This window comes from Podarcis cretensis (genome assembly GCF_951804945.1).
Source record: "Podarcis cretensis genome assembly, chromosome: 3".
Classification (NCBI taxonomy): Eukaryota; Metazoa; Chordata; class Lepidosauria; order Squamata; family Lacertidae; genus Podarcis; species Podarcis cretensis.
In genome coordinates, this window is record NC_137172.1 from 28,310,223 (window position 1) to 28,328,911 (window position 18,689).

General features: G+C 39.1%; 1 protein-coding gene across 1 annotated transcript in view; it reads left to right on the top strand.

The window, feature by feature from the left end:
* The window catches only part of KCTD3 (potassium channel tetramerization domain containing 3), a 30,761-nt gene that overhangs the window by 560 nt on the left and 11,512 nt on the right, over positions 1-18,689 (top strand). The window contains exons 2-10 of the mRNA XM_079968603.1: positions 5,483-5,536; positions 6,199-6,244; positions 6,674-6,747; positions 7,481-7,539; positions 8,437-8,517; positions 9,970-10,110; positions 10,667-10,757; positions 13,435-13,625; positions 17,300-17,415. Coding sequence (XP_079824729.1) covers positions 5,483-5,536; positions 6,199-6,244; positions 6,674-6,747; positions 7,481-7,539; positions 8,437-8,517; positions 9,970-10,110; positions 10,667-10,757; positions 13,435-13,625; positions 17,300-17,415 — 853 coding nt within the window. The remainder of the gene's footprint in view (positions 1-5,482; positions 5,537-6,198; positions 6,245-6,673; positions 6,748-7,480; positions 7,540-8,436; positions 8,518-9,969; positions 10,111-10,666; positions 10,758-13,434; positions 13,626-17,299; positions 17,416-18,689) is intronic.

The following is an 18,689-nucleotide window of genomic DNA, read 5'->3' on the forward strand; positions in this document are numbered from 1 at the left end:
GGGCCTCAGGTCGGGGCAGGGCCTGGGAGCAAGGGGGCCTGGGAGCGCAGGAGGGAGCCGAAACGATACTATCTCTCTTCCCTGACCCCCCGAATTCACGGCAACGAGACCAGGCCTTGCTGCTGCGGTAACAAACACATTTAGGAGAGAAGTGCGTTGAAGTTTGCTGGCTACTAGAATCCCGTGGCAAAGTCAAGGCCTTGGACCTTTCATGGTATGTGTGTCTGTGTGTATGCGTGTGTGTATATATATATATATATATATATATATATATATATATATATATATAATATATATATATATATATATATATATATGGATGTATATATATGGATGTATATATATACACACACATATACATACAGTGGTACCTCAGGTTACATATGCTTCAGGTTACAGACACCGCTAACCCAGAAATAGTGCTTCAGGTTAAGAACTTTGCTTCAGGATAAGAACAGAAATCGTGTTCCGGTGGTGTGGCGGCAGTAGGAGACCTCATTAGCTAAAGTGGTGCTTCAGGTTAAGAACAGTTTCAGGTTAAGAACAGACCTCCAGAACAAATTAAGTACTTAACCCGAGGTACCCCTGTACACACATACATATATACACACCCACACCGACGTGTGTGTGTGTGCATACCTTGCCGCTTTACGTACTTTATAACTTGCTTGAGGGATGGTGTCACTGGTAAAGAAACTCTGTGAGATTCCTAGAATCAGAATAACTGTGGAGTTGGATGGGGAGCCCCAAGCATCATCTAGTCCATCCCGCTGCAATGCAGGGATTGCAACTAAAGAGCCCCTGGTGGATAGTTCTCTGCTTACAAACCTCTGATGGAGAGTCTTAACAGCTCCCGAGGTTGAATGGTCAGCACTGTGTGTGCGTCTGGGCCCCGCACATGTATGATGTGTGCTCTCTAGCAACATTCCAGCCTTTTTAATACCTTCTAGCGTACAATTTAGTAACCTCACATGGTCTGTTAGGCCTTTCCAGACTTGGCTTCCCTGGTCCAAAGATGCCTTGTTCCTTCCATAGCGTGTTCTGTCAAACATGGGCCTGCAACCCGGCCCATGGAGGGAGCTCCACAGCAGTGAACTGGCCCACGCAAGGTAAACCTTGCCAACCACTGTGCTAAGCCAAACCATGGTTTAGATCACAGCAGCCAGATGACCAGGGGGAGGAGTGCAATAACCACAGTCTCCTCTGTGGGAACCTTCACATGTGTAATTAAGCCATGGTTTGGATTAGCATTATGTATGAACCACCTCATTTGGTTGGATCTGTTGGAGAATATTTTATCCAGAGGATACTTCAGCAAAGTGTATTGGGGAGGAAGAGCCTCACATTACCTACCATACTGTTCTAAAGCAGTTGTTCCCAACCTTTTTTTGGCCATGCCCCACCTCAGCATCTCTAAAATCCCCTCCCCGTGACATATAATTCTTATTATTCAAAAGTGAACTCCTGTTCATGTGGAGGAAGCCTAAAAGGCCATTAACTGTTAATAACTCGTTCTTGAATTGCCCTCCCTCCAAAAAAAAAAAAAAATCAAATTGCCCCCCCCCCTTCGGGGCATGTGCCCCACATTGGGAACCACAGTTCTAGAGGCTCCTTCAGTCCTCTAGAGCATACTTCTAGGAGAGGGGGCATCCAGAAGAATTCTCTTCCTTTGGCCTTTCTGTTGTGACTATCCCATTCTGTGAGCTGAGCTCTGTTTATCAGAGCTCTGAATCTAGGCCAAAGTATTACACAACATGAAACACTCGTATATTAGTGAAAACAAACAGCAATATTGTTAGGTGAAAAATAGAAACCTGCTTTATTCTGTATTTTGACGGTCTAACAATTATAGTGCAGTTACTGAAAAAATGATTGAAAAACATGATATTGTAATTCAGAATGGTATATCAATAAATAATAAATGTTGCAGATACTACAAAATAATTTTTCAGTAAGTTTCAATTGTCTTTTGTATTATTGAATCCCTCAGTTTTACCCATTAAAAAGTTTCTAAATGTCAAAAGCACATCAACTTGCATCACATCTAAGTGATCCTCTTAACCTGTTGTTCATAGTAGTATTGTTTGAACTTGTCTACTTTGTAGAAAAACAAATTAATGTATTACTTGATAATAGTTGGTGTTATCAAAATAGCATATGGGAGAATAAGATTGATGAACAATGCTATAATCATTGTGGCCTTTTATATGTTCACAGTAGCATTTTTAATCAAGCTGATAAATTGCAACAAAACAAACTAAAGTTTATTTGTTTGTGCCAAGTAGAATATACCCAGTCTTGATTATAGTTCATAGCAGAGCTTCCTTGAGAAAATGGGATTGAACAGCCTACCAGCTACATTAAAGTCACTCATCTACTTTGAAAAAGAACTGAGATTATTATCAATCTTTTGTTTTGACACTTGTACCAGAGAAAATATAAAAATTGTGAAAAATCCACAGTTGGCAAATCTTTATTAGGACCAACCAGAATGTCTCAAATAGTGAGCAAACTCTTGAACACTTCATCATATGAGAACTTGTGCAAAGCAGGCATGGGAAAGAGGAAAATATGTCAACAAAGAGTTTGTTGTTAACGGTCATAAGTTGTATATTGCTTACTTGCCAAAATGACTTCTAAGTGGTTTACAAGTACTGTGGTACCTCGGGTTAAGTACCTAATTCATTCTGGAGGTCCATTCTTAACCCGAAACTGTTCTTAACCTCAAGCACCACTTTAGCTAATGGGGCCTCCTGCTGCCACCGTGCCACCGGAGCACAATTTCTGTTCTCATCCTAAAGCAAAGTTCTTAAGCCGAGGTACTATTTCTGGGTTAGCGGAGTCTGTAACCTGAAGTGTATGTAACCTGAAGCGTATGTAACCCGAGGTACCACTGTATAAAACCAATTATAAGAATATAGTCACACAGTGCTTTTTTCTGGGGGGATGCAGGGGTACACATACCCCTAAACATTTTGTGAATCTAAGTTTGGCCTTATTGAGGGGCAGTATTTCAATATGAGTAGGAAAATGAGAGTACCCCTGAACATTTTTAAACAAAAAAAGCACTGGTCACACATAATTAAGATGCACAATAAAACAATTTTATCAAAACATTAAATATTCATAGTTAAAATGTACAATAAGATAGCCTGTTGAAACCACAGTTAACTACAATTTAAACAGGAGGTTCAGTTAGGAGATGAGGGGAATGTTCTTTTAAAGAGGTATGTCTTCAAGGGCTAGTGGAATGCCAGTATCATGAGGTTTATCATAATTCAGCAGAGATGGCATTCCACAACGCTGGTGCCACTAGTGGAAAAGCTGGCCTCCAATTGATTAATTGAATTTATATACTCACCCTATACCCAGAGGTCTCAGGGCAGTTACCACAAGCTAGTAATCATCACCCTGCTATTATAGTCAAAAAGTCTGCTTATAGACTTGGTCTCAAGATGGAGAATGACTACGGGATTAGATTAGTTTCTACTAGTGTCTGTTTACACCCAGTATTACGGGACAAAGAAGTAATGGGTGGACCCCCTTTTTAAAAACTTTAAAATCCAGCAGTTTTCCAGATCTGACTCCAGCCTTAAGCAAAACACACTTCTTGCTGGTTAGACAGAGAGTATGAAAGTGATGTAACTTCTAAACTGAGGGACAAGCATTTTTAAAATCTAAACATGACGTCCTACTACTTGTGAGGTAAAAAATAGCTACCCTTGTTGTGCTTTCTTTTAAGTTCCTACACTTTGCTGTGACTATTAAGTTTTTGTAAATAACGTATCATTGTCGTATATTGCTATACGTAGTAATGTTATTCGTATCTTAACATCTAAGTAACAGTCTTCTGGTGCCATTCATCAACAACTACTGCTCTGTAACATCCCTTCATTTTCATGGAAATTGTGGGGGAATATTTTTGGATCATGTTGTTCTGCAAAACATGTAATTAACTTGGAGGCGAAAATAAGCAGTCAAATATTTCCACAGAATTAGCAGGGTCAGTTTTGTATTTTAAGATGTACATTGCTCCTTCTTGGTAGGTTTCATTTGACTCAACAGGACTTATTTCACTGTTGTTTGGATTCTATTCTATATTTTTCTATCATGGGTACTGAACTGTGTTCAAGTTAGCATTGTTTGTCTGACTTCTTGGAAATAATACGTTTGTTCTAGCTACTGAAGTTTTGTTATTTGAGTTTCTATAGGTCAGTAAATAAATAATAAATAATTAATAATAAACTAGGATTGCAAGAGTGTTTGAATTCTGCTTGAGTGAACCTTCAAACTTACTGCTAAAAAGTTAACTAGGAAAAAATGTAGTTCTGCCTGCTTTTTTCATAGGAGAAAGTTTTCCAGTTTCAAGCTTAAAATGTCTATATTGAGCCCTTTGTTCAGAGAAGATTTGCCCTTATTGCAAAACTGCACAGAATCTGCATTGTGTATAATCCAGAGGCTCCTATATGCTATCTGTACTACTCCCTTTTTTCTATTTTTTTAGATACTATAGAATCATAGACCCTTGGGGTCCCTTCCAGTTCTAGTTCTGTGATTCTGTAGTAACCAACAAAATACAAACAAGTAGTAGTACAGATAGCATCTAGGAGCCTCTGTTGTACACATTCTTCATTTAAAATACAGAAGAGTTCCATAGTTTGAATGGAATACATGCTAAATGGTAGAATAGCAATTTTATTTCAGACTTTAAAGACCAGTCTCTTTTTTCTACATGTGCACAGGATTTTTAAAATAAGTGTACACTCGCATGCATGAAATTACTTGAACTTCTGTAGTTTACATACATAGACATTTTCATAAAGTTTAACTTATTACAAAACATGTACTCCCTATGTGGCTCAACTTGGGACAGGCCAGAAATAAATTCTCGTTCAGGGATACAGACTTAAAATGTAATCACAAGCAAACTTACTGGAGAGTAAGCATTATCGTACATGATGAGGCTTGCTCCTGAGTAAATATGCATAGGTTGCTCTGTCATAAACAATGCAAGCAACTTTTGTGTGTATGGGAAAGTGGAGACATTTATTTGTGGTAATAACAACTGCAAAGGCCTGATCTTTGGGTCCTAATCCAAATAAAGATAGTTTGGATTAACTTCCACTGAAAGCTGTAGGACTAACTTTGTTGCTACTAACTCGTTTCATTGGTCTCAATGGGATAGTCAAGACTAATTTTAGCTGACTGAGACATTGACAATTGCTTCCTTTTTGCATGGGTTCCCAGAAGAATGAATGAGGTACATGAAGGACTACTGGGGGTGGGGAGAAAGAGAGGAATGAGAAGTCCTGTCGCTTGAACAGAGGCCTTCTTGCACTTTTTTGGGTCTTTCTGTGATCAAACACTATTTTTCTTAGGTAGGAAAGAATTAACTAAATAAGTTAAAAAAAATTAAAAAATTGTTGGTTGCAGGGAGGGAACTTAACAGTTCAGTTCCTGACTTCTAATATTTCTGTTTCAGGTTCAGCACTTCAAGACAAACACTAATGTGGATTCCGGACTCCTTTTTCTCCAGGTATTTTGAAGCCAGATCTTTTGGATCTTTACTCAGTCTAAGTTCAATAAGACTTACTCCCCAGTAAATCTTCAGTAGCTTTTTTTTTTTTTACATTGACCAGTGTGTCTAAGTGTGTAGTTTACCTGCTTTGTAGCTTTGTAGCCCAGTTCATAATTAGGCTAGTGTTCAAGTGTGAAGTCTAACATTTCTTATCAGTTTCATGTTATGGGTATGTTACATAAATAAGCCCTTGTGTGTTGAATTTACACATCATAGTGATCTCTGAGGAAATACTTTCTCAAAATTGTCAGTACAGTGTGAGGGTAGAACCACGTGTTTTATCAGCAAATGCATGTTTACAAACCTGCATTTCTGAGAATGAATGGAATTGGTACAGAAGAGCATTTTTAGGGAAGAATTGGAAGGAGAAATGGGGGTGGGGTTCTTAATTCCTGCTATACCCACTAATTATTTCCTGTAAATGCCCCTACATAAGCTTTATGGCAGAAGTGTGGGACTTAAAACCACATGTTTCTATGATTTGTAATTTTGGGACTGCATAGAAAAACATACTGTTGGTAGATATCATCCCTCCTTTATGGGAGCAGAGGAGAAACTAGGAATCTTCACCTAACTCTTCTTACCAAGTTATATTGTAATTTAGCTTTATTTGTTTTCAGTTTGCTGAGTGGAAGAATTTCAACACTGAAAGATGAAACTGGTGCTGTGAGTATTCCTTTCTAAATAAGATTATGATATGAAAGTTGATTACTGTATTGGGTTTAGCTTCTAAATTGTATTCTAAATAGGTGAATTGTGCACTTTTGCAACATCTCTAGTTAGAATGGGGAGACTCAGCTGAATGATAGAGACAACTTGTGGCTGCTGGTAATTGTAGGTATCATGAAAATGCAAAGTTAGAAAAGATAACTTTTTTAAAAAAATGAGGGTATATTTTTTAATTTGATTTTGTAATATTTATAGGGCTAAATAATGGCAGAATTAAGCATTTCAGTTCACACAGATTTCTGCTGCAGAATTAAGCCTGTGTTTAAACTGCTCCCATTGAAATAAATAAAGACTTCAGAGTGCATAATTTCTTGTATTCTAAAACTTATATGTTAAGCTAATAAAGGGGCTCTCATTTCTTCATAGATATTTATTGACAGAGATCCTGCAGCATTTGCACCTATTTTAAATTTTCTTCGAACAAAGGAGTTAGATTTGCGGTAAGAAACTCAGTGTTAATTCTCACTCTGATTTTAAAAACGCTTCTGGTGGAAGATTGTTATAAAGAACACTCTTAAGCTCACTTAAATTGAAGTTTTAAAAAAATTGTACTTGTGAAAGTATCAGTAGTATCCCCTGAACTCCACAGAATAATCTACTCTCCCAAATATTAGTGGTGAATTTCTGCAGGAACTTTAAGGGGCCCCTGATTTCTGAAACTGTTCCTTAAGGCTTTGCTGTATGAGAGACTTTAAATATCCTCTTGTAACCTGTGTACTAGACACTAATAGCCCAATCTAGCAGCTAAAACCTCACACGTTAAAGTATGTGTACACTTTTTGAGGCATAATCCTGAAAGGGTTCAACTTAAGGAAACTTGCCAGGCCTGTGAGCTAAGCGACCTTTGTTTTGTGCATTTGCCTCAGCTGGGGCACTCACATTCACCCACCCATGTGACAACACTTAGCTCTGTCATCTCTGTGTTAGATTGAACTTTTAGTCAGCACATTCTATGTTTCCCATAAGATTTTTGTTCTGTGATTTCTGCTGCTCATAGATTAATTTGATCCGTAGCATTTAAAGATATTCTCAGTTGTTTAATCAAAGTATTTTATCATGTTAAAATAAAACTTCCTATAAAAGATTTAGTTTTTGTGTTTAGAATATTGATTGTTGTGCTAAGAAACTGCATTATTTAATTTTTAAATATTTCTGTTTTTTATCTTTTTGCAGGGGAGTAAGCATTAATGTACTTAGACATGAAGCAGAGTTTTATGGAATTACACCTTTAGGTAAATATATAGATTTAAATTACCCACTGGTTTGAACATAGTGATGAGTTAATAATCATTTTAAAGAACCACCAGTAGTGGTAAGAGAGCTCTCCTTCCCCTCCACAATTAAGCCATATATATTGTCATTCCCAGGTGACTTTTTGGGTGGGTTGGAGGGCCAGCAACCAGTGGGAAGACCTCTTATTGCTTCCCCTTCACTTCCTCTGTGTTCTGCCACCAACAGAGTACATTTTGCTGGGAGTCGAGACAGAATGTTTTTGGAGATCAGCACATTGATCTCCTAAGAGGGGTTTGATTAAGTCCCATGTTGATTATATTTTTGGTGGGTGGCTATGATTTCTTTTTTTATAAACAAATGCTGATTACTTGTAGATTTCTTGTCTTCGTATGTTTTTAAAGTTCTCTTTGTTATTATGATTTTAAGCCCTGCTTCCTAAGGTTCTAGGGTATGTTACAACAATTTAAAATAGTGTCAAAAACAGATTAAAACAAATTATAATAATAAAAGCAGGGTGGGTTATAAAAACATACATCTCAGGTGTCAAAGGGCAGGGTTATAACTGTACAACTGGAGGTTTAATGTTATAAACCATAGTGGCCTTCTTGAGACCCAAAGGGTAGTATATAAATTACTTTATAGTTAAATTAAATGAAATTAATTTATCCCCAATGCCTCCTGAAGATTGGCAAAGTCCCACCTACCGAGCAGTTTGGGGGGAAATGAACAGCATTTGGGCCGAAGCACACCTGACTCAACTTTAAAGCTGTGTTGCTGTTTGAAACCTAACCTTGCCCTTTTGCAACAAGAAAGCTAAATGGAAAAAATGCAAAGTAACCCAATTTGCATTCACATATGTATACTTTGTTATTGGTTTATATGCTGTTTCCTTTCAGTAAGAAGATTACTGTTGTGTGAAGAGCTAGAGCGCTCCTCTTGTGGCAGTGTCCTCTTCCATGGATACCTGCCACCCCCAGGTACTTGAGCATGCTTTGTAAGCCATTTTTTATTTCAGCATCAAGAAGCAACTTTGTGGCTTTACAGTAATGAAATACTTTCAGCTCTGTGTGGCATTTGAGCTGGTCAAAGCATTGTGGGGTTTGCTATGTATGGGCTGATGCCTGCTGAAGCTTCCACTTCAAGAACTTATCAGGATTCTCTCCATCTCTGCTACCACCTTTATGTTAGTTCTGTGTGTACACCAGAATCACTTTCCTGCTGTTGCCATAGTGTCTACCTTATCATAAGCACTCTCACTGGGGTTTTGAGGTCACTACAATAGACCTTTTCAAGATAACGCCTCACCCCAGCTGCTTGTTACTGCTGCTGTACATTATGCATCTTCGGTCTCTGGTTAAGGAGGGTTAGTTCAGACAAACAGTTGTGGGTCGCCACTGGGAAATATATCTGTGTACCTAATCTCTATTGGATGTCTGGCAATCATGTGAATGTTTAATTACAAGGCTGCAGTACATTGTTATATTTCTCAGGTGATTTAGATTTTCTAGAAAGGGACTGATATATACCTTAGTTTTCTGTGTATAAGACAATGTTTTTTTTATTATAAAATAATGTTAAAAATGGGGGGTCTTTTACACAGATAGTGCTGAGGGAGGACGGGCAATTGGTTGCAGCCGTGAGCAGGAGATTGTCAGTGGCGATTGGGCAGGTGATTGGTAGCTGCGGCAAGGGCTGCTGTCAACTGGCTGTTGCTGCGGCAATTGGGTGGGCGATTGGCAGGTGCTGGCAGTGAGCTGTCAGATGATTGGTGGCTTCCACGATTGGCAGCGTCAGTCAAGCGGGTTAGCGATTTTCAGCAAACCCCCCCCCCCAAAAAAAAAGTTCAATAACTTTGGGCAATCCTCCCCCAAAAAGCTTAACAACTCTGGGCAATCTCCCCCCATTTTCTTAATTTTGGAGTCCCCCAAAATAGGGGTCATCTTATACACAGGGTGGGTGGGTGTGTTATACACGGAAAAGTTTTGTACTTCCCACTGAAGCCACTGTATTGCTAAATGAAGATATATTGCTTTGATGTTAAGTCAGTGTAAACCAAAACTCTGGTAGAGTAGTTCTTAATACTATTGAGGCAATTGCAAATTAGTTCTGGAGGCTGCTATACTTTCACTGAGGGTTGGGCGGCGCCATGGAATAGCATGGGATGGGGGCAGGAATAGTCAGGAGGGGGAAGTTGGCCAAAATTGTTGAAGTACTGCAGATAAATGGAGCTCGAAATGTGCAAGGTACTTTGTCTGATTAATCTGAGAAGTCTTTCCTTCCCATTGCAGCCCCTTGTGCATTTTGGAGGGACGGGGGGAGGGGATGGGAAAGTCCACTGTCATGAGCTTCCTTCTCTTGCCAGCAAAGGTGTAGCAGCCTTTATCTAAGCCCAGTAAAACCAGATTTGACAAATTTCTTATTTTCTTTAGGCATTCCTAGTCGTAAGATTAGCCCTTCTTCAGGAGCATCTGCTGAAGTCAGAGCACCTCAGAGCTGTCCTGAAAGTGAGGCCCGAGGAGGGAATATGCAGACTTCACTTGCTGGTACTGGAGAAGATACAGTCAGGCTAGGTGAGCAAAACTATCTTCATTTCTTTAATGCATTTAAAATATTTGTGGAAAAATAATTTGCAAGTGTATCTAAAAAAAAGACCAAATTAGTTCTTGCTGATCCTTCAAAATTGTGACAAGTTGCAGATTTGAGTGAAGACTAGCCCTGCAGTGCAAGCATCATAAATGAGATATAACTACGTGCAGGCTGCAACTTGGTTGTGTACTCTGCTAAAAAATAATAATTGAATGCTATTAACTAGGTTGTAGTATAGGACCAGGTATTGAATGGTGATCATCTGTCTGCTTCTGGGGTAAATCCTCTTCCTCTGGAAAGAGAGCAGAAGGGCTTGTGTGCTTACAGTAGCCATAGTATTCTGCTTTAGTTCCCCAGAGCTTGCTCTGCTCTGCTAACTCTTCCATGCCAAATGCAGCACATCATGTGCATCAGCAGCTTTATTACAGCTGCAGAATTTCAGAATACTCACTGCTGTGGCAAAATAGGTGAAAAAAAGACTCATGACCATCAATTCAATAACCTCACTTAACCTCTGCTGTGTGTGTGTTTTTCTTTAAGGGTTTCCTGTGGATCCACGAAAAGTTTTGATAGTGGCTGGCCATCACAACTGGATTGTAGCTGCATATGCTCACTTTGCAGTTTGTTATAGGTAAAGATGCAATGAGCAACACTGTTTCAGTCTATATTCCAGTAATTGTGCTCTACAGGACAAAGTTTTCATAAAATACGAGATACGCGTTCATTAAAAGGAACAAAGTTTTTGTTTATTTTTTGTTAATAGTGTGTGGAGTACTGAGGCAAGAACAAGAAGCTTTGTAACAGGGATGGGAAATCTGTGGTCCTCCAGATGTGGCTGGACTACAATTTCCATAATTCCTGACCATTGACCATGTTGTTGATGCTGCTAGGAAAGTGTTCAACAATATCTGGAGGGCTGGAGGTCCCCACCCCTGCTTTATGACTTCAACTTATGATTGCCCTTTCAGAACTAGATATCGTCCACAGAGCAGACATTTTGAATCAATCTTATGGCCACTTTCCCCAAGTATTCTTGTATTCCGGCATACATGCACAACTGCAAAATTTGTATTCGTGTTTCAGATGTGCTCCTTCCCTTTAAAATATACAGAAGCAGCAAACAGGAAAGAATTGGAATCCCCTCTTCATTTATTTTAAAAGGAAAAGGCATGATTGAAATCTGATACTTCTAACAGTTGCAGTTCCGGAAATATTCTGTGAAAAGTTGTTCTGGGGAACTCAGAATAAATGTAGGTAATTTGTTCACTCAACAGGTAAAGTATAATGTAGCCCGTTATATTGAGTACACAGGAGGTCATTTGTGACCAGAGCTGATCTTCAGGAATTACTATGTGCATAAGACATTAGCAAAATATTTCAATTGTGTGGAGTAGTCTGTGTTAGGGCATTTCAAGATGTGATTCTTGTGAGTCAGTGCTCCAGTATAAATTCATTAAGGATATGTTGCCTTAATTAGGGATGTGAGACAGTGCCACCATGTGATAAAAAACAGAATGGGCTGTTGCTACATTTGATTAAAGCTTATAGTTAGCATGAAAGTAGTATTTAAACCATAATTAAAATATACTGGTTAGTGTGTAGCATGCTTATTCACATTGCTAAAACCACATGCACTTCGCTCTTCCCTCTCAGGAAACCTATGGTCTTGTCTTGGTTCATGTCTTGGATGTAATTTCAAGGCAGACTATGACTTGCCCCCAGCAACATGGCAGGAGCAAGGGAGAAGCAAAGTGCTCGAGATTTCAGCAGTGTGCATGAGCATGCTACTTGTTCACAGTAAACTGTAGGGTTGTTTGGGTTTTTTATGTTTAATGTGACATGCCCCTACTACCAGGATTGTCCCTACATTTTAGAGACCTGAGAAGTACTGATAAGACTTCATACCCCCTCCCCATAAGGTAGCTTCCTATGTCCTTCAGAGTATAAGGGGGGTGGGGAACTCTTATCCGGGTGGCTTTCCACGTTCAACAGATGAATCAGGAGCACTCTCTTAAGGTTGCTCTTGATCTTCCTTTCTGCAGCCCAAATTGCAACCTTCAATACGTGCTTGCAAAAAAAGAGTCTGTGCACTTCTGAGTTTTCCTTTGCAGCTGTAATTCAGCACTTTTTGAATTTTGACTCTCTTTCTGTTGCCCAGCAACTGGACAGGAAGAATCAGGAGTACACTTAGAGTTTACCTGTCTTGCACTTGATGTCCTATGCCATTACGTAACGGAGGGTTGGATGTGCTTTGGGCCAAACTATGCTGTGGGCCAAATGAGGTGCTGCAAACAAGGCTGCAGGTTTCCCACCACTATAGATTAGTTACAACATTTCTACTATACTGTTGCTTTCTGTCTAGTTTGCATTTGAGTGTTCAACAGTGAATGAATACCCATCAGCCTGCATATTTCTCCATAGGTATCTGTGCACACGAGGAAAGAAACCACTCTTCTCTTGTGCAAAGATGGAGCAGCTGCTTTGTTCTGAGCTGCACAAAGAAGGATAGAAATATACTGCCCTCATTTATACCATACTAGACATGGTCCCAGCTTAATTTTTTTATGAATGATTTTCATGCTCCAGACAAATAGATTACATCTTACAAGGACAGTCTCATTCAGAATAGCTATTATGTATTAGCCTTATTACATCCCATTCCACCAGGCTGCAGTAGTTTTGGTTGAGAGACCCAAATACCATTGGTCTTTTCCCCTCCCCCAACTGTCTCCTTTATAAGAGCTCATTATAAGAACTATTGTGGAACTTTAAAAGTTAAGGCTTGCCTTTCTTGTTCTTCTTTCCCTACCCATCCTTTTTGTGTTGCTTCTGTTAGATTGTAAGCCTACAGGCAGGGAGGGACTATTCCATCTTGAATCTGTACACAGCACCTAGAAAGTGCCATTATGCTTTATAATGATACATCCCATCTCCCTCCTCATTGCTGGGAATTTGCTGATTATGTGAAATTAGCAAGAGAAAGATGTCCCAGGAGTTTGCCTTTCAGAATACTAGACAAAGCGTGTTTCACTCCTTTCCTTTGAAACATACTGGTTTAGATAAATCCAGACTGTGACTTATAATAATCCACTGTTCCTTATTGGATATATCTAGATCTTATCTTGTAGGTACCGAAGTTAAGTTTCACTATATTTCTCCTCTGTTTGTAGGCATTTTAAAAAAATATGATATACATCAAATAATTTTTCTGCTCCCTTTTGACAAGTTGGAATAACTGTTCATTGAAGTTTTGGCATATCCTGGAAAACCTGCTTGCAAAAATACGTTTTTGTATATCTTTCTCTTAGAATCAAAGAATCCTCGGGATGGCAACAAGTGTTCACGAGTCCCTATTTAGACTGGACTATTGAACGTGTTGCTCTCAATGCAAAGGTTGTTGGTGGTCCACATGGAGACAAAGATAAAATGGTTGCTGTCGCATCTGAGAGCAGCATCATCTTATGGAGCGTTCAGGATGGTGGTAGTGGCAGTGAAATAGGCAAGTGTGCACTCTCGTTCCTGTTCCTAATAATATATATTGGCTCACTGTTTTCCAATTACACTGTGCAATTGCTTGTCAAACTTTTTGGCCACAGTGAATGAAAGGTAAACTTTTGTACATTCAACATTTTATTTCTTCATATAGCTGCTTCTCTATCCATCACTTATACGCTAAAGCAGTATCTTAATAGGAAATAAGATAAAATCTAAAAGCCGTGCTTGGCTTAATGGGTGCATAGTGGTATATGTCACTTATTGAAGTGTTCCTGAAGCCCTGTTGTGATAATAAGTAGAAAGTAATTTAATTTTTGACTGACTTATTTCAGCTCTGCATGGTGAACCTGAATGTGGGAATTAGAGATGACAGTTTGGAATGACTGCCAGCTTGTCTTGTTCTTACTAAAAGCCATGTTTCTCAAGGTCTCCTTCTGATAACCTTCAAAAAACACAATTTGGGCAATGCTTTGCTACTAATAATCTTTTGAGCAGAAATTAGTCGAGATAGCCAGCACTGGGCACCAGACAGCTTTAGAGCCAAGGGCTTCATGTTACCAGAAGGTACATAAACATGAAAAGGGCTTTTAGAGAAGCCAAATACTTCACTCTGCAGATCTGATTGATAGCTTGACTTACTTATTAAAATACATACTTGCTTCTAAACATCAGCAGTGGCCTTTTTGAGCAGGGGCAGAGAGAAAGATACAAGGAATCTTTTGAGTTCCAAAAGTAACATTTAAGTAATAGGGTAATGATAATGACAGACTGTTTCCTCTAGCCACAAAGAGCTGTCACCATAGATTTAATCTACTTGCCAGTATAGATGTAGTATCTTCATGCATTTTTCCAAAATAAGTTGTATGATTAGAGAGGTACTCAGCAGAGTAGGTTTGTTTTCTGCCCTCAAGTAATTAAGCCCCCTGAGGAAATCAGTATTTTAGTGGGGGAAATGATGTGGACAACGTGTGAATATTCAATTCTGTTTGGCTATTGTGTCTGCACATTGGCATTATGGAGATTATTAAATTTATTCATCAGATGTTTAGAGTGTCCTTCAGTAGGCAGTAATCATGTGGCTGACAAAGTTTGAAGAAGTAAAATAATAATACAGTAAAACAACAACAATATTTACTTACAGAATTGTATAAGAGCACAATACACTTTTGTCATTGTCCCAGATGTTTATTATGGTAGAAACTATGCTCCATCCATGCTGGTAGCAGATAAAAGTATGGAAGGGGCTTGAACTTGGGATCTGCTGTGCTGTTTGGTAGCTCGATTTAGACGGGCTTGTAGTGATTTCTCCCCCCACTCCCTTTTTCCTGCCAGGTAGAAGAGAGCACTGAAACAGAAATTATTTTCTGTCGCTACTTTCTTCTTACCCATTCTTACATGCCCATTTATTATTGTGTTTCCTGTGTAAACCATATTCTTAGCCAAAAGGAATGGCAGTACATCCAGTCAAAGGAAGGACAGGTGGCCTACATGCATGCATGGGTTTGGATTATAGCTAGGATCCTTGAGATTGCATAGTAAACACATACCAGTGTTAACCAGTGGGAAAAGAAAGTAGTAGTGAGAAAATGGGAGTGAATTATACTTTGGCTTTTAACGTTACTTCCAACTCTTCTTCAATGTTCTGTTGCATCAGAGTCAAGAACACATTTGACAAAGAAAAGCCCCTTCAAGCTTTCCCCTCTGCATTTAACGAAATCTAAATAGGGCTTTTCAAGTAGCGTCAATGAATTTTAACTTTTAAGTTAAGCATTTAAACGGAAAATGAACAATCCGGCTTCATTAGAGTCATTACATTATGTAGCATGTTCTAAAAGTTATAAATGTACTGAAATTAATACATCCCAAAGAGTTTTCAGTTCATTTAATAAGCAAAACTTTTCTCTTTCAGAGAACTTTATAGGCCCATTTATCTTGCAGAGCCTAATGTTAGCAGCCCTGCCTTGGGATAGAGAAGTAGTGCTTTGTTCATGTCCTGTAAAAGAAACAATTTGTTGTTACAAACACTCTTCAGAAGCTGACAACACCATCTATGGAAAATTGCAAGGGCTGGCATCTCCATGATAGAGCTCTCCCAGAGGCTGTTTTCCCTTCAATATTACTTACATAAGATACCACTACTGGATTGCTGCTATAAGCAATATTTTACTGAGAGGGCCCCTTAAGACAAGAACCTGTCATTACTTATGCCGTCGTCTTCCCTGTGGACGGCCGTCAGGATTGTTGAGCCTAAGCAGGAGTGACACTTTAAATTCCTTCAGACTATTCATGCTGTCTTCCTTGATTTCCCTGAACCTCATCCTTCTCCAGAGTAATCAATTCTAGTTCTTTCTCTCCTTTTTATTATTGCCTGCTTTTATGCGCCCTGCTGTTAAATATAGTCAGTATCAGAGATGATCATATGTCCTGAAAAATTATTTGGCATTGTAATTAAGTCACTTTATGCACCAGGCTTCTTGACTGCTATCTGAAAACAGCAGCTACTGTCCTCTTCAAAACACCATTTTGGTATCACAGTTTACCCTTGTAAAGTCTGGAATTCTGAAGGGTCTTCAAGGGGTTTCTGTAGAGCTTTTTATACTTAAAAATGTTCATATAATTGCATGGTTCTACTGCAGGTTTAAATAACTCTTTAAAATTACAGTTAGAAACTATACTGTGAAGTCACTTAATCTGGCAACATGCTAAACTCTTTTGCTGCAGTCTCCAATACTAATCCTATTAAATCTGATCTGATGGCTACAACTGACAAACATTCTGTCAAGTCACCCCCACCCAAGAAAATAAACTTGGAAAAGTACAAGATCTCTTCAGTCTTGATGTATTCTGACTATTTAAACACTTTACATTCGTATTAGCCATAGTAATGAATTAATCAACCATGTCACTTTGTGCCACAAATTGGACAATTCATAATTGGAGAGAGAGTTTGCACCAATGCGCACATGGATCAATTTAACGTCATAGAATCATAGAATGAGGGTGACATCAAACAAAGTATTTCTGCTAGTGCAAGGAATGCTAGATTTTTGCTTGTGCACTGGAACTTCCCTCTGGCTCCTCCTCCCATGCACTCCCTAAATCTGTTCTGTTCCCCAACCCTCCAGAGCAGATTGGGGAGGGCACATGGGATGTGTGAGAGGGCAGAGGGGGCGTTGTGCCGAAGGAAATCCTTGTGATAATGGAACTTCTTCACTGGATACAGTCCTGAGTGTCTGTTTTCAGTATGAAACAAGAAATGGTTAATACGGATTGGCATAGAATACAACCATTTTGATTTTGTGCTTGCAACAAGCATGACCGTGCAACCTGCTGTTCCTTCTGCCACTTGTGACCTCAGTACATATTGAGGCATTTGTTGGGTCTCACGAAGTAAATGTGTAGAGAGACTGTACCCAGTCACGGCAGGTTATGTTGCTGAATCTTCCATTAACCAACCAGCAGCTGGATAGAATATTGTTACAGCATAATATAATGTATTCATTGCCTTCTTAGCTGATTAAAAAAAAAAGCTCTCTAACTTTCTTAAAGCAGGATTGTAATGCTCACATTGCATTTTGATTCCCCCCCCCCCCCCTCTTTATGTTGCTTGATCATATTTGTTCTGGAAGCAAACTTAATGCACACTTTCTTTGGTGGTTGTTTTTCTTCTTCTAATAGGAGTATTTAGTCTTGGAGTTCCTGTGGATGCTCTCTTCTTCATTGGGAACCAGTTGGTGGCTACTAGTCATACAGGAAAAGTTGGAGTATGGAATGCTGTGACTCAACACTGGCAGGTATGTTAAACAGAAATGCTTAATATGACATGTTTTATGAAAATGTAAAAACAACATAAATTCTGAGGGTACTAGTTTGTAAAGTTTATCATTACCTATTCTTAAGGATTCTTTTTTATTATCATTCGTTACAATTTATTATTGCATTTACTTGTAAGTCAGACTACATCAAAGACAAACAAGTTGCATGTTAATCTTGAGGACCCTCAAAAGCTCTCGAACTGATTGCACTGCACATCATGCCTCAAAGATATCTGTTTTGTATTTCTATTCTCAAATGCCCTGTGATTTTTATATATTATGCATTCTGACAATGAGAATAGAGATTTTTGGATTCCAGACAAGACTGAGGGAAGAGCTGGGCATTCATGCAGGAAACAAACCTTGTAACACAGCCAGATGAATGTTTCTGTGGCACAATGTAAAGACACTGTAATGAAATCCAAGAGGCTGCCTTGCAAATCTCGAGAGGCAGAAGTGACCTAAGGCTGACTCCCATGGCTGCCACAGTACTGGTTGAATAAATCCTGATTTTACCCATAAGTGACAGTCATGCCAATGACTAACACTGCAAGAATGCAGAAAGCCAAGTGATATAACATAATAATCTTGTTACCTAATGAAAACTGACCTAGTGCATTTAAATCTAACACAAACAGCTAAAACCACTTTAAAAGTTCTGTCAGTACCTGCTTAAAAACTCTTGAGTCTCTGCCTAATCTGCAAGAAGGTGATCTATGTTTTAGGTGTTAGTTTAGGAGTTAATAGGCAGTGTCTGCTTTATAGCTATACTTAGCACACATGTCCTCTTCACATTACGTACACCCCTCCTTGGATGCTTGCTGAAGTTGTGTGAATATTTTTCTGGTAAGAAATGGTGTGTCTTTGTCTCTTGCGAATGTAATGGCATAGTAGGAATGAACAGAGCTGTTGGGTTACATTTGTAGATCTTATTGCCCTTGCTGTGCAATGGAGGGCAAAGCAGTCTTTGACGTAACCTGGTCCAGATTTTTTTGGCCATTATATGTAAGGCAGCACCCTCATGGCTCTGGAGACCGACTGGCTTCTTATCCAAGGATAACCTCCCCCTGCATTCATGTGGTCAGCTCCCCCCCCCTTCCCAAACTGTATGAACAAGGCAGACTGGACAAGGGTTAAGAGGGCAAGTAGTGAGATGGACATCCAAAGGCCCCTTGCCTATGTTCTTGGGGCTCAATAAGTGACTTTTATGTTGCTATGTTATGCATTGTGGGTTCTTTGGATATCTTTTTTTA